Genomic DNA, 15,054 nt, shown 5'->3' with positions numbered 1-15,054 from the left:
AAGTATATTGTTGGTTTATTATGTTTTTTCTTTCACAGAACGAGGGTCTTCAGTGACTGGATTGGGCGTAGAATAAAATACTCCAACAACCATTGTTTTTATTTCATTAAAATAATTTTAAATAATGTGTTTGTGTTTTATTTAACCCTTTCATTCAATTGGATTAATAATGGATAGGTGTCATAATTGACGCCTCTCCATTATTAATTAGGCTTAATGTCACCTTACAATAGCAAGGTGGCATTAACCCTTCATTACCCCATATCCCACCGCTACACGGGAATGGGAAGAGAGTGGCCAAGTGCCAGAATAGGTGCATCTTCCAGATGTGCCTGTTCTGGGGTGGCTGGGGGCAGATATTTTTAGCCAGGGGAGGCCAATAACCATGGACCCTCTCCAGGCTATTAATATCTGCCCTCAGTCACTGGCTTTACTACTCTGGCGGAGAAAATTGCGCGGGAGCCCACGCCAATATTTTCCGCCATGTAACCCTTTATTTTAAGAGCTAGAACGGCCAAATTTTGCAGATACACACTACTGACATTAGTAGTGTGGAATCTGCAAAAAAAATGGAGAGAAGACATGGCTTACTGTATGTAAACCATGTCTCAAATCATGTCGGGTTTTAGGAAGGAGAAAGAAAAAGCCGGTAATTGAATTACCGGCTTTCAAGCTGTATAGCGCTGGAAAAAATATTAATATATATACATATATGTGTCTACTGACTATATATATATATACCTATTCTATGTGTACACATTTATTCTACCTATTCTACTGTCAGCTGTCAGTGTGATTTTACTGTACACCGCACTGAATTACCGGCTTTTCTCTCTAACAGCGCTGCGTATTTCTCGCAAGTCACACTGCTTGTCCGTGTGTAATCCGTATTTTTCACGCTTCCATAGACTTTCATTGGCGTATTTCTTGCGCAGTACGGTGACAAACGCAGCATGCTGCGATTTTGTACGGCCGTAGAAAGCCGTATAATACTGATCAGTAAAATACGGCAGATAGGAGCAGGGGCATAGAGAATAATTGTGCCGTATTTTTTGCGAGTTTTACGGACGTAGTTTCTGCGCTCTTACGTCCGTAAAACTCGCAAGTGTGAAGCCGGCCTTAGACTCAGCGACACTTGGACACCCAGTAATTAAATCTTAGCAATATTTCCCCATGAGAAGAAGAGTGGGGCACGGCTGTGCAATCTATTGCAAAAAATAAATCTGATCGGGACATAGTGTTTTTGTTCCTTTTTTATGCGTTTTTGGTGCAGATTTGAAGCATTTTAATGAGGGTTTTTTTAGTACAGAAAAGCTTTGATTCTGTATTTATCAACGGTTTTACTTTTCTTACATGTTTATAGTTGGCGCTTTTTCAAGCACCCCATATAGAAGCCTAAAAGGGGGGGGAAAAAAAAAACAGCGGGCAGGAGCTTCACAAAATTATATACACTTTGCCTGGACAGTTAAATGCTGCAGATTTTCAGCACAAAAAAATAATGTAGAGGAAGCATGACTTAAAGGACCCTAAAAATATGGTTGCGTGTTAAAAAAACAAAAATGTATTGCGGATTTGCTGCGTATTTTACCTTAAAGGGGTATTTGCATCTTCAAGATTCTATCCCAATATGTAGTAGGTTTAATAATAATAAATTAATTATTATTATTATTATTTTATCAATGTGCTATATAAATAATAATAAATAATATTTATATAGCACCATTTATTCAATAATAATAATAATAATAGCAAATATCTCCAATAGAAATGTAGTACAGTTCTTCTGATTCGCTATGTCTCTTTCCCCATGTGCAAGCATTGCAGGACCTTAGGTATCCATGGTTACGACCAGTAGCAACTAGCTAACTCACTATATCAATGGTCATAACCATGGATACCTAAGGTCCTGCAACGAGGAAAGAGATATAGTGAATCAGAACAACTATACTACATTTCTAAGTGAAGATATTTGCTAATAGTACTATTATTACAACCAATACATATTGGGATAGGATCTTGGAGATGTAAATATCCCTTTAAATCAATGCAAAGCGAGAATTCATGCGCTTTTGATATGAAATCCATGTCGATTTCAGAGCAGAATTTTACGTTTTTCAGCATGAGGATAAAAAGGGCTAACCCAAGCAAGGTTCTCTGTATACACTGCAACAAGTTAGCAAAACAGCGGAATCATTTTGGCACTTTTTTGGCTAATAGAAGAGCATACTGACATAACCAGTTCACATAGTACGCGCGGTCACCTAAGGTTAGATGTCACATGGGTCACATGTCTAAGACCGTTTTCCATGATGATCTGAAAAAAAAAAGATCATCCACACTGTCGAATTTCCCTGCAGAAATTGACCTCCGAGGCGGATTTTTAAAATTTGCAGCATGTCAATTCTGTGGATTTCACCCTTTTCATTGATAAAGTGAAAATCCTCAGAAAACCTCTGCCAAAATCCAACACAAGCAAAATTTCAGCCAGAATTCAGAACTAATTTTTTACATCACGTATGGACATTTCAGGCAGACAAAAACACCGATCAGAGAGGAGACAAGGCTGTCTGTCATTACATGTCTCAAAAAGCATGTTGTAATATATTGTGGGGGGCGTGTTCTTTTTCCCCCTGTATGTTGCCGCTTGTCGATAATTGATCAATCTAATACATGGGAAGAAGTACACACCTCCAGAGATAAATCACTGCAAACACCGCCCCTTTGGCTTGACCGGTGGTATTTTCGTTTTTGCGTTTTCGTTTTTCAATGCCCTTCTTCCCAGAGCCATAACTTTTTATGTTTTGGTCAATATGGCCATGTGAGGGCTTGTTTTTTGCGGGACAAGTTGTACTTTTGAACAACACCATTGGTTTTACCATGTCGTATACTGGAAAATGGGAAAAAAATTCCAAGTGTGGTGAAATTGCAAAAAAAAAAGTACAATCCCACAGTTGTTTTCATTCATTTTTTACCATGTTCATTAAATACTAAAACTGACCCGCCATTATGATTCTCCAGGTCATTACCAGTTCATAGACACCAAACAAGTCTAGGTTCTTTTTTATTTAAGTGGTGAAAAAAATTCCAAACTTTGTTAAAGCAAAAAAAAAAAAAAAAAAAAACTTTGCGCCATTTTCCGAGAACCATAACGTCTCCATTTTTCGTGATCTGGGGTCGGGTGTGGGCTTATTTTTTGCGCGCCGAGCTGATGTTTTTAATGATACCATGTTGGTGCAGATACTTTCTTTTGATAGCCCGTTATTTAATTTTGATGCAATGTCACGGCGACCAAAAAAAACGTAATTCTGGCGTTTAGACTTTTTCTCACTACGCCGTTTAGCGATCAGCTTAATCTTTTTTTTTTTATTGATAGATCGGCCGATTCTGAACGCGGTGATACCAAATATGTGTAGGTTTCATTTTTTTTTATAGTTTTATTTTGAATGGGGCAAAAGGGGGGGTGATGTAAAATTTTATATATTTCTTATTTTGTTATATTTTTAAAAACTTTTTTTTTTTTTTTTTTACTTTTGGCATGCTTCAATAGTCACCATGGGAGACTAGAAGCTGCCACAACCTGATCGGCTCTGCTACATACAGGCGATGCTCAGATCGCCTGTATGTAGCAGAATTACTCACTGTCAACTGTTTTGTGTGATCCCATCCCCACCACTGATTACCCGCTTTCTGCCTATGCACAGTGTACACAGAAAGCTGACAAATCAGTGTTTTGGGCGAAGTTATACAGGGATCCCAATTCAGAGCTTTGCCAGAAATGCAGCAGAGAAAACGATGATTGTATCAAAATGACAGCACGCAGCTCAGTAAGTGACACATCGCTGGAATCAGGGTCTAAGCCCCTACATCATGCTGTTCTCAGATTACAGAGCAAAAATATGTTCCAGATTCCCTTTCACCATGCTCCAACAGGTGAAAGGTCCTAGATAAATGCTGTAGTCTCCCTTGTAAATTAAAAAAAAAACTCTACCCCCTTCCTGCACTGGCGTCATCCCAGCGATGTCCGCACCGAGTCTCCCGACGCTCGCACGACACTTTTGGCACATGAGCGCTGATGGACCGCTTTGCTCACACTTCCATTACACATCTGATGGTAGTGCGACCGCTGCAGCCCATCAGTGGCAGCAGGATGCTATGCCATGAGAGCGCTGCAGACAGTGTTAAGAGAGGGTTTCCCATGTAGAGGACAAACTTTTTAATACGAGTCCATAAATTTACAATAGCATGGGTCCTTAGCCTCCCCCTGGTCCAGGCATCAACAGGGAAGTGGTGTCTGCGCCGTTTGAAGGTCCCAGCACTGCTTTAGCCTGTGACTGGCTGCAGCGGTCAGGTGATTAGAATATCCCGTCATAGGATGTTTTTGGTCAGGTGTGGGGACTCGAACATAATTTGAGTATTTTCGGCGTGCTTGAAAATGAAGACAAGAGCATGCTCAGATAACACCTTATCCGAGCATTAGGTGTAAACGATCAGCTTAATACGACCATGTGCCCATCAGTTATCCGGCAGAACCCAGACACCAAAATAACACCATGCTGACCGTCCAGAGGACACATGCGGTGGCCTATCCTCTATCAAGTCTTGAAATCGCAGTTTTGGAATAATCAGGATGCTCTTTACAGTAGCAAAAGAAAAAAAAAATGACCTTGCAAAACAACCGCGAGGCTGCGATTGGCGTCTTAAGTGCGGAGTCTGCAGCTGAGCAGACAGATCGGATCCCAGCTCAGGTGTTGGGGGGGGGAAATGATCAAAGGAGAAGTCATTCCGAGACCCTCTATGGTCGAGCGCGACGTCCGCTACAAATGTTTGACTACGAGGCAGTTAAAATATAGGATTTTAATTAACAAGTGCGAACTTTCACCCCAGAACAAGATATTTATTGTAGAATATTAACTTGGGTTTCTCCTGGTTTAATTGTACGCTCAAAAGGAAGGGAACTGAAAACGGCAAAACCGAAAATTCTGTCTATACTTTACCCTTTGATCCCTACCCTGTCCATGTAATAAAGATGACCCCTTAACACATGGCCGAGTCCTCATTTTTATTTATTTTTTTTTAAATTGAAAGCCTGAATTTGTGATCTAAACCCGAGTGAGCTTAAAAAAAAGTGACAAAAATTAATTTTCATTAAAAACATTGCTTCTACGGGCGTTTTTGTTTCCCTGCGCATTCAGGGTCTGTGGACATAAGAGTTCAGAAAAAGACAGATAAGAGAGTTATAAACTCCCCATAAGACAGTCCTAATGTGCTCACTGAAGGATCCTCGGTTGACTCGCTCTGCAGCCTGCCATAGACCGTGTATCAAAGGCAAACGGCGCAAACTTTCTAATGGAACCCAATGGCAAAAATGATTTTTGAGCCCCAATTGTGCGCAATTAACCAACATCCATTGACAACCCCTTTAACTAAAACAGTCATGTGAGAAGGCGACAGATTCTCTGTCAGCGTCGGTCTACAATATATAACTTTATTTTTTTTTTCGTTAGTTACAACAAGTTATTGTTTGACGAGTTCTGTAACTAGAAAGTTGTATCTGCACGATGGAAGCAATTACGAGGAGTACACTAGGGAGGTAATCAATAACCCGGGGTCAGGTGAGGACCCAGCCTTCAAGTCGTGACTCTTTCCTTTCAAGAAGTTCAGTGATTTCTGTGTCACCCAAGCTAATACCAATATGGCTGACACCACCACTACTCGTGCTATTCAAGACCGCCACTACTCATGCTTTTCGAGACCGCCACTTCTCGACACCACCACTACTCGTGGTTTTCAAGACCTCCACTTTTGGACACCACAACTACACATGCTTTTCGAGACCACCAATTTTCGACAGAACCACTACTCAAGCTTTTCGAGACTGCCACTTTTCGACACCACCATTACTCATGCTTTTCGATACCGCCACTTCTCGACACCACCGCTACTCATGCATTATGAGACCACCACTACTAATGGTTTTCAAGACCTCCACTTTTGGACACCACCACTACACATGCTTTTCGAGACCACCAATTTTCGACACCACCATTACTCATGCTTTTCGAGACCGCCACTTTCTCGACACCACCACTTCTCATGCTTTTTGAGATCGCCATTTTTCGACACCTTCACTACTCATGCTTTTCGAGACCCCCCACTTTTCTACACCGCTACTGCTGATTTTCAAGACCACCATTTTTCAACACTACCACTCCTGCTTTTCAAGAGTGCCACTACTAATGCTTTTCGAGACCACCACTACACATGCTTTTCGAGACTGCCAATTTTCAACACCACCATTATTCATGCTTTTCGAGACCTCCACGTGTTGACACCACCACTTTCCGACACCGCCACTACTCATGCTTTTCAAGACCGACACTTTCTCGACACCACCACTTCTCAATACCCCCACTACTCATGCTTTTTTTAGACCTCCACTTTGACACCATCACTACTCACGCTTTTCGAGACCGCCATTTTCTCGACATCACCACTACACAAGCTTTTCGAGACCACCACTTTTCGACACCACCACTACACCTGCTTTTCGAGACCCCCCACTATTCAACACCACCACTACTCATGCTTTTCAAGACCGCCACGTTTGAACACCAACACTATTCATTCTTTTCGAGACCACCACTTTGACACCTCTACACAGCTTTTGAAGACTCCTGAATTTAACATCTGCCTAGTAATTTAGGCTGCCGTCGGTGTAGGAGGCCTTACAGGATAGATGCATTTTCTTTTGCTGCATATACTGTTAGTGATTCATTTATGTTCATCTTACCATGAAGGAAAGGCAACATTTCCAATTATGTGATAGTGATTCAATAGGATCTAGGGTCTTACTGAAGCAGATCTGACCACAAATTGAACAATACAAACTGCTACCATTGTGTAAAGAGATCTTAGACCTGATGAGGCTGGTGTACTTTCTGTGATATCCATGTCAAAATGTGTGTATAACCCCTTTTGGGAAAGTTTCAACTCTAAATCCTGTTTTACAGCTCCTCAGTGTCCCTCCTCCCTGCTGCTGACGAGATCGTAGACAGCTCAGTACAAGCTGCAGCCATCAGTCAGATTAAGGAGACAATTTTTTGGGATGCCGTGTTTTGGTCTTGTAAGTTTTAATATCCGCTGATGTCTAAAAACAGATTCCATGTGGATGTAATACGTATAACAATATAGATGCAAAATCATCCGCTTTTTTAAGCATGAAAATCAGACTTTTGTAATACACTAGCGTGAGCTTAGCGTTTAGCTGGGCTCATAAAATGGTCGTTTTTTAATCAGGATAATAAAGTCCTTCTGGCACGGGTTTCCAAAGTAAATACAACAGCCTCATCAGGTCTATTGAATAACGTTTGTGCCTTGCGAAATCTGGCAATTGATCCGGACAGAGCTAGGTAACAGTAGTTGTTATGGCAGGTCCAGCCCACCCAATATATATATATAACTAATATTTATAGGGATATAACTAAAAGTATATAAAGATATAACTAAAGTTTTATTTAACTATACACTTTAAAGGGAATCAGTCACCAAGTTTTTATAACCTAATCTGACAGCAGCATAATGTAGGGGCAGAAACTCACATTACACTGATGTGTTACTTACTGGGCTGCCTGCTGTAGTTTTGATAAAAATCAATGTTTTATCAGCAAGAGATTATCACTAGAGAACTAGTAAATGTAGGAAATCCTGCCCCACTGCTGAAAGCAGCCAATCAGTGGTGTGGGCGGGGTTATACAATGCTCAGAATTGATAGAACTGCTTGATCTGCAGCAGAGAAAACAGGGATTATATCAACACTACCGCAAGCAGCCCAGTAAGTGATACATCACTGGAATCAGAGTCTCTGCCCTTACAAGATAGGGTAGCAAATGCCATGGTGAAATGTTCCTTTTAAAGAGCTTAAATAGAAATAATAAAGCCCAAAACTGAGCACATCATACCTTCAGCGTTTTATAGTAGATGGCTCTGTTGATTTCCAGGGGGCAGAGGTTTTGCTCCTTTGCTGAGCGAGCCCAGTTCACATATCGCAACCAGTTGCCTTTTTGTGGATCTGTGGCATCAACGCACATCCAGCCCAAGTTCGGATAATACACCTAAAACACAAGGGAACAAATCAAACTTTGGTGCAGAAAATACAAAAAACAGAGCAAAAACTCTGTCTCTTCCCACCCCCCCCCCCCCCACAAAAAAAATAAAAATAAAAAACAGCGGCTGGTGGTAACACTTAGCATGGGTTTAACAACTGTGCAGATGGCAGCTTCAAAAGTGGCACAAGCAAACATAATCTATCCAAAGAGCAGCCCAGGGACAATGCGGAAAAATCACAGGCATGTCAACACTGCAGCAAATGCAAAGAACGATAACTAGGACCTGTTTACATTTCCATTGAAACCAATAAATGCCCCTACAAGGGTTGTCGTCCAATCATCACAGATTCCGGAGTAATCCAAGAATAATATACCCCCCCAAGTCCCGAACCAATCAATAATCAGGCAGATTTTCAGCCTAAAGAGAAGCCATCATCAGAAAATGCTTTTGTGTAACATGTATTTACAGAAAAAAACAAAAAAAAAAACGTTTAGTTTTTTTTATTAGAATTTTTTATATAAAGAAAAAAAAATTTAAAGAAAAAAAATACTAGAATTAGTACCATTAATAGTCATAGAATTGCAATTTTCACACTGGCCAATGAGGCTTTTTTAGACTTTGTCAATTCAGGAGGAGTTATAATCATCACATAGGTGATAACACAGGATCCACCAATCACAGCTGACCTCGATCCCCTCCCTTCATAATTACCTTACCATACGGTCGTTAAATGCTCCAATACAAAACTAAGGGCCGGGATCTGACCATTGTAACTAAGTGCATGTTTTGTTTCCTGAAACAAGGAAGGTGGAGTCCCGGTAGTCACTGTGAAAAATCGCAAGATTTATATTATTATTTAGATTGTGATTTTTTTTTCCAGAAATATAGAAAAGGAAAAACGATAGGTCATTTTCTGGTGTTAGACTCCCTTTAAAGTGAATATGTCTGTAGAATCAATCCGCTTATGCCGTCGATATGAGAATGTAGGCAGGGCCGGCGTCAGCACCCAGCGCACCCGGGCAAGTGCCGGCGCCCTGAACAGGCGGGGGGACCCACTCACCATCGGAGACAGTGGCGCGATGATGTCACATCTGTGAGCCCTCTACCTGAACAGTCATAGTTAAGAGAGCCGGAATATGCTGACGCTGAGGAATCCGGAGCAGAGCAGCGGCAAGCGAGGAGAGGTGCGTACCGTATTTCATTTTTTTTAAAAACATTTTTTTTTAAATGTTTGGAGCAATATATGGGGACCATCACACACTGGAGCATAATATATGGATCATTATATGGGGCCCATTATATGTAGAGCATTATATGGGTCCATCACACACTGAAGCATCATATATGGAGCATTATATGGGGCCCATTATACAGTATATAAAGCATTATATGTGGCCCATCATACACTGGAGCATCATATGGGGCCCATTATATATGGAGCAATATATGGGGCTCATTATACTGCATGGAGCAATAAATGTGGCTCATACTGTATGGAGCATTATATGGGGTCCATTATTCTGTATGGAGCACTAAGTGGTGCCTATAATACTGTATGGAGCAATATATGGGGCTCATTATACTGTATGGAGCAATATATGGGGCTCATTATGCTGTATGGAGCAATATATGGGGATCATTATACTGTATGGAGCAATATATGGGGCTCATTATACTGTATGGAGCAATATATGGGGCTCATTTTTCTGTATGGAGCATTATATGGGGCTCATTATACTGTATGGAGCAATATATGGGGCTCATTCTGTATGGAGCACTATATGGGGCTCATTATTCTGTATGGAGCAATATATGGGGCTCATTATTCTGTATGGAGCAATATATGGGGCTCATTATACTGTATGGAGCAATATATGGGGATCATTATACTGTATGGAGCAATATATGGGGCTCATTATACTGTATGGAGCAATATATGGGGCTCATTATGCTGTATGGAGCAATATATGGGGATCATTATACTGTATGGAGCAATATATGGGGCTCATTATACTGTATGGAGCAATATATGGGGCTCATTATTCTGTATGGAGCATTATATGGGGCTCATTATACTGTATGGAGCAATATATGGGGCTCATTATTCTGTATGGAGCACTATATGGGGCTCATTATTCTGTATGGAGCAATATATGGGGCTCATTATTCTGTATGGAGCAATATATGGGGCTCATTATACTGTATGGAGCAATATATGGGGCTCATTAAACTGTATGGAGCATTATATGGGGCTCATTATACTGTATGGAGCATTATATGGGCTCATTATTCTGTATGGAGCAATATATGGGGCTCATTATTCTGTATGGAGCAATATATGGGGCTCATTATACTGTATGGAGCAATATATGGGGCTCATTATTCTGTATGGAGCAATATATGGGGCTCATTATACTGTATGGAGCATTATATGGGGCTCATTATACTGTATGGAGCATTATATGGGCTCATTATTCTGTATGGAGCATTATATGGGGCTCATTATACTGTATGGAGCATTATATGGGCTCATTATTCTGTATGGAGCAATATATGGGGCTCATTATTCTGTATGGAGCAATATATGGGGCTCATTATACTGTATGGAGCATTATATGGGCTCATTATTCTGTATGGAGCAATATATGGGGCTCATTATTCTGTATGGAGCAATATATGGGGCTCATTATTCTGTATGGAGCGCTATGTGGTGCCCATAATATTGTATAGAGAACTATACTCTCCGGTTTCTGAGCTATCGATATCGCTCATGTAATGTAACAAGTAAGTGAAATCTTTGGCATTGTACTATACCTATATTTATCTTCCATATATGTGCATCATGAATTGTGGTATGTGTTAAAGGGGCCCACTGAGACGCTTTCACTTGGGGCCCACGAAAACCTAGAGCCTGCCCTGCATGAAGGTCATAGGAAACGGAATAAAGTGATACCTTGAATCTACGATCCGATGTCTTATACCAGAGAAATTCACGTTTTTCTTAATATGTAAATGAGCTGTTAAGATCTCTAGGCCGGACATAGATCTTCCCCAAGAATCTGCCTCCAGAGATTATTGTAAATGAAAGGAGGCGTTACCAGTGCGAGACATGTAATGGCTGAATCTGTTATTCTGATCTACATGTCTCACACTGATAACACCAACTCTCCTTTACAATAAGCTCTGGAGGCAGATTCTCAGGGACATCAGTAAGCAGACTTTTATTGATATCAATATAGGTACAACATTTTAATAACTTTTTATTGCATTTTTTTTTAGGGTGTACTGGTGACAACAACAACAAAAAAACGTTTACATTTTGGTTTTGATATATATATTTTATATATATATTTTATATAAATTTTTATTTTTGATAGACCAGAATTTTATGTACTGGCTTATACCAAATGTTCATATTTTTTTATTTATTTATTTTTAATGGGGAAAAAGAGGGGCAATTTTGATTTTTATATTTTTTCAAAACCTTTTTCTATTTACCTGATTGCTTATTCTCTTATTCTGCATACTGCAAGATAATTCACAATCTCCTATGAAGCTCAGCCATATTGAAGATCAGCTATAAAGGACAGTGAATGGACCCTTCTCAGGTCCCCTTGCCGCCATGCGGGGGGACGATGGGAGGCAGTGCCCATGATGACCTCTGAGATTGATGGCAGGGTTATATGGCTAATAGCAGGGATCGGAGCTCACCTCTGTTAGTGACAGATCCAGACTATGTAATCTAGCTGACGTCAGGATCTGAGCCCCCTCCACACGCGATCAACCCTAAAATCATGTACACGTAGTGATATTAAGTTAAGGGGTTCAACTCAAAAAAACCTTCCAATGGTTGCAATGGCTGTTCTTTCTCCTTTGATTGTCACCCAACATACAGTATGTTATGGTGGTAAGTAGATGGCCCCTTACACATTGGACTGGGTGGGATTCTGGACTCAGACTTGACAGTGATGTTGGGGGGAGAGATGTATCCGGTTTCTTGGGTTTCCAGTGACCGATTCTTTTGTTCTATGGGAACTAACCAGAGCCAAGTATGGAGGAGTTAGAGAAATAGATCTAATGTGTTCAGGATAAATGGGCACTATCCTATAGAAGTCAGATGGGACTTTGTAGAACAGTTGTCCATGCATGAAGCACATAATAATTGCATCCAGGGTTGGGACAGATCAAAACTCTTGGCAACCATTGACTGTCAAAGCTGACCTCGTGCACAAAATCAGTCTACTGTGTATGGGGGCCTTTACCGCAACTTCGGCCAAACCTACCAAGATCGATGGGTTCAGCCGAAAGTCTAATAGGTATGGGACCACATACAAATTATGTTGGGGGGAGAGAAGGATCTGACATGTCTAATATCAGACTGCAGATACTTTCCTTCTAGGCGAAATAAGCCGCTGTCAGATAAGTCTGGCAGCCGTGCTCTCATAAACAACACAGGGGAGCTCTCGGGAAAGTGAGCGCTCCAGTGTACGAGAGAGCCAGGCGAGATCGATGACTTGTGCGATTGTCAGCTATCAGCTGGCCGTCATCTAAAGTGTATGGGTGCCTTAAGTCTTAAACATCTGAGGCCTATGACAGTTTATCCGCAGATCAGAGTCAGAACTTGCTTATTTTACGAGTATCTGCTCTATGACCATCGCATTTTTAAGAGATCTACCCAAAATTTACCTTGATCTTCCAATGTTCTGCACATAAATTTCTTACTTTGTTTAATAAGGCAACCTCTTTCCAAACCCCCCTAGTAGGCCATGAAGAAGCGAGAAACAGAGGTCCCCCTTTATTAGTCTGTGTGAAGAGCAACGCTCTCTGGTGGCTCAGGCCCATCCATATATTCCATGGTGAGCCATTCATCTAGATTTCCCCTGCCTCGGAGCGCTGGTTCAGCTTTGAACGTAAATGGGGTATTTCGTATTGAGATACTCATCTTGAGGGACCCAATGAGAAAGCCAATAGCGCCAGTCCTGAGACTCCTTGGAGAGTCACTTAGGACTCTTCCTTCTATGTGAGAAGTCCAATCATGAGTAGAGTTGAGAACATTTTTCAAAATTTGGTTACGATTATGATCGGAGGCAAATATTGTTTTGGCAATATTCGTCAAGTCACTGAATATATTCGGAACCGATGATCAAATCCGGCACAAATAGAGTACGAATATGGCAAATTCAGATTCAGCCCCCGATTCCGAACATATTTGCTCAACTCTAATCATGAGGCCATTAGCTGAACTTCTTTAGGCCACAAGTCATAGAAGACCCAGAGACCAATGGTAATTTGGGCCACACAAGGTTATCCAACGATTTCTTGACCATGACCTCAACAATTCTCAGACAGGGTCATTTTTTTTCCCAACTACATGCAAGATACTCTCCAAAGAGGAGATCAAGATTTATGGAAACTGTTGAAAATAAGTGGTTTGCATTGTTTCCATTCATTCCAACGCATGGTTTCGAGGTGGCATAAGTCAATCTCTTAATATTACTGTCTGTATTATAGATGAAGCTTCTCCAAACCTAAATTTAAGCAGGAAACTCCTTTAAGCATGAAAATCTAACAAATAATATACTATGTGGACATCTTTCTAAATTTTACTGGCTCCAATCATCAGTTCAGGCAGGAGATGCATTTTTAGGAACAGCCATAGTCACAAAAGGCTTAAACAAAAGCAAGCAATGCAGCCAGGCAATGAGTGAAGGCAGCAGCACAGGGTTACACAGGTATGGATATTACCAGCAGGCAGAGAAAGGCAAGGAATCCACCTTAAAGAGCTTTAGTTAGGCCACATCTGGAGTAATGCATTCATTTCTGTAGACCACATCTCCAGAGTGGTATTAACAAACTAGAAAAAGAAAGAAGAGCAACTAGATGGTGCATGGTCTTCAGGAAAAACGCATGAAAATTGAATCAAAAAATGAAACCCTACAATGGTGACCGTTAACTTATGACTACACCAAGCTAAGTACAGAAACCTGTGGTTAGAAAGTAATCATGGATATTCTTAAAAGGGGTTGTCCAACTTGTCCAGGATTTGTAAAAAAAAAAAAAAAAAAAAAAGAGTCTACCGATTTCCTTGAAAGAGCATTTGCCGGATTTAATTTTGAAGTTTGTTGAGATGCAATACCAAACCCAACCCGTGGACAATCCTGGACAAATCTTTTAAGCATCATGGATGTAAACCATACAGAAATCACTATGTCAACTATTTGCATACGGACAAGTCAGAAACCAAACCTCAAACCCATTTAGATGCCATGGTATAAGGGTTTAACTATGAGGGATGCAAAGGTTACAGTTGTACCTCGGGATCGGTAATGGAGGCAAGTCTAAGGCCATTCTGGTCCATACGGGGACTTCTATACTTTAAAGGGAACCTGTCACCTGAATTTGGCGGGACTGGTTTTGGGTCATATGGGCGGAGTTTTCGGGTGTTTGATTCACCCTTTCCTTACCCACTGGCTGCATGCTGGCCGCAATATTGGATTGAAGTTCATTCTCTGTCCTCCGTAGTACATGCCTGCGCAAGGCAAGATTGCCTTGCGCAGGCGTGTACTATGGAGGACAGAGAATGAAGTTCAGCCCAAAACTGGTCCCGCCAAATTCAGGTGACAGGTTCCCTTTAAGTGGCCAGTGACCACATTGGGGGACAAGTCTGATACCAGGTTACGTCTCAATAAAGTATAATTAATTCTGGTCAATCAGAAAAATAATGTAACCCATTTCCTGTTGCAAATGTTCAAGCCATACATTTCAGCTATGGAAAAATGTTGTTTCTAGTTGCAGGGGTGGTCCAGGTTTATCACAAAAGTCTGGAGATAATTGAGTGAGGTTGTGCATGTCTAGTCACAATGTGATCGGTTGGGCTCTTCGCCAGAACTGGAAAATCCTGACAGCGCACACTGTGCGTGCTTGGGAGGAGTCAAAAGTCTGCAGTCA

The 15,054-nt window shown here is 41.0% G+C and overlaps 1 protein-coding gene across 2 annotated transcripts in view; it reads right to left on the bottom strand.

Moving 5' to 3' along the window:
* Positions 1–15,054, bottom strand: part of PRDM2 (PR/SET domain 2) — a 132,362-nt gene that overhangs the window by 78,336 nt on the left and 38,972 nt on the right. For both annotated transcript variants that reach the window (XM_069742436.1, XM_069742435.1), the window contains exon 5: positions 7,959–8,111. In XM_069742436.1, coding sequence (XP_069598537.1) covers positions 7,959–8,111 — 153 coding nt within the window. The remainder of the gene's footprint in view (positions 1–7,958; positions 8,112–15,054) is intronic.

The sequence above is a fragment of the Ranitomeya imitator genome, chromosome 10 (genome assembly GCF_032444005.1).
Source record: "Ranitomeya imitator isolate aRanImi1 chromosome 10, aRanImi1.pri, whole genome shotgun sequence".
NCBI classification, from domain to species: domain Eukaryota; kingdom Metazoa; phylum Chordata; class Amphibia; order Anura; family Dendrobatidae; genus Ranitomeya; species Ranitomeya imitator.
This window is presented reverse-complemented; position numbering and strand designations above follow the sequence as displayed.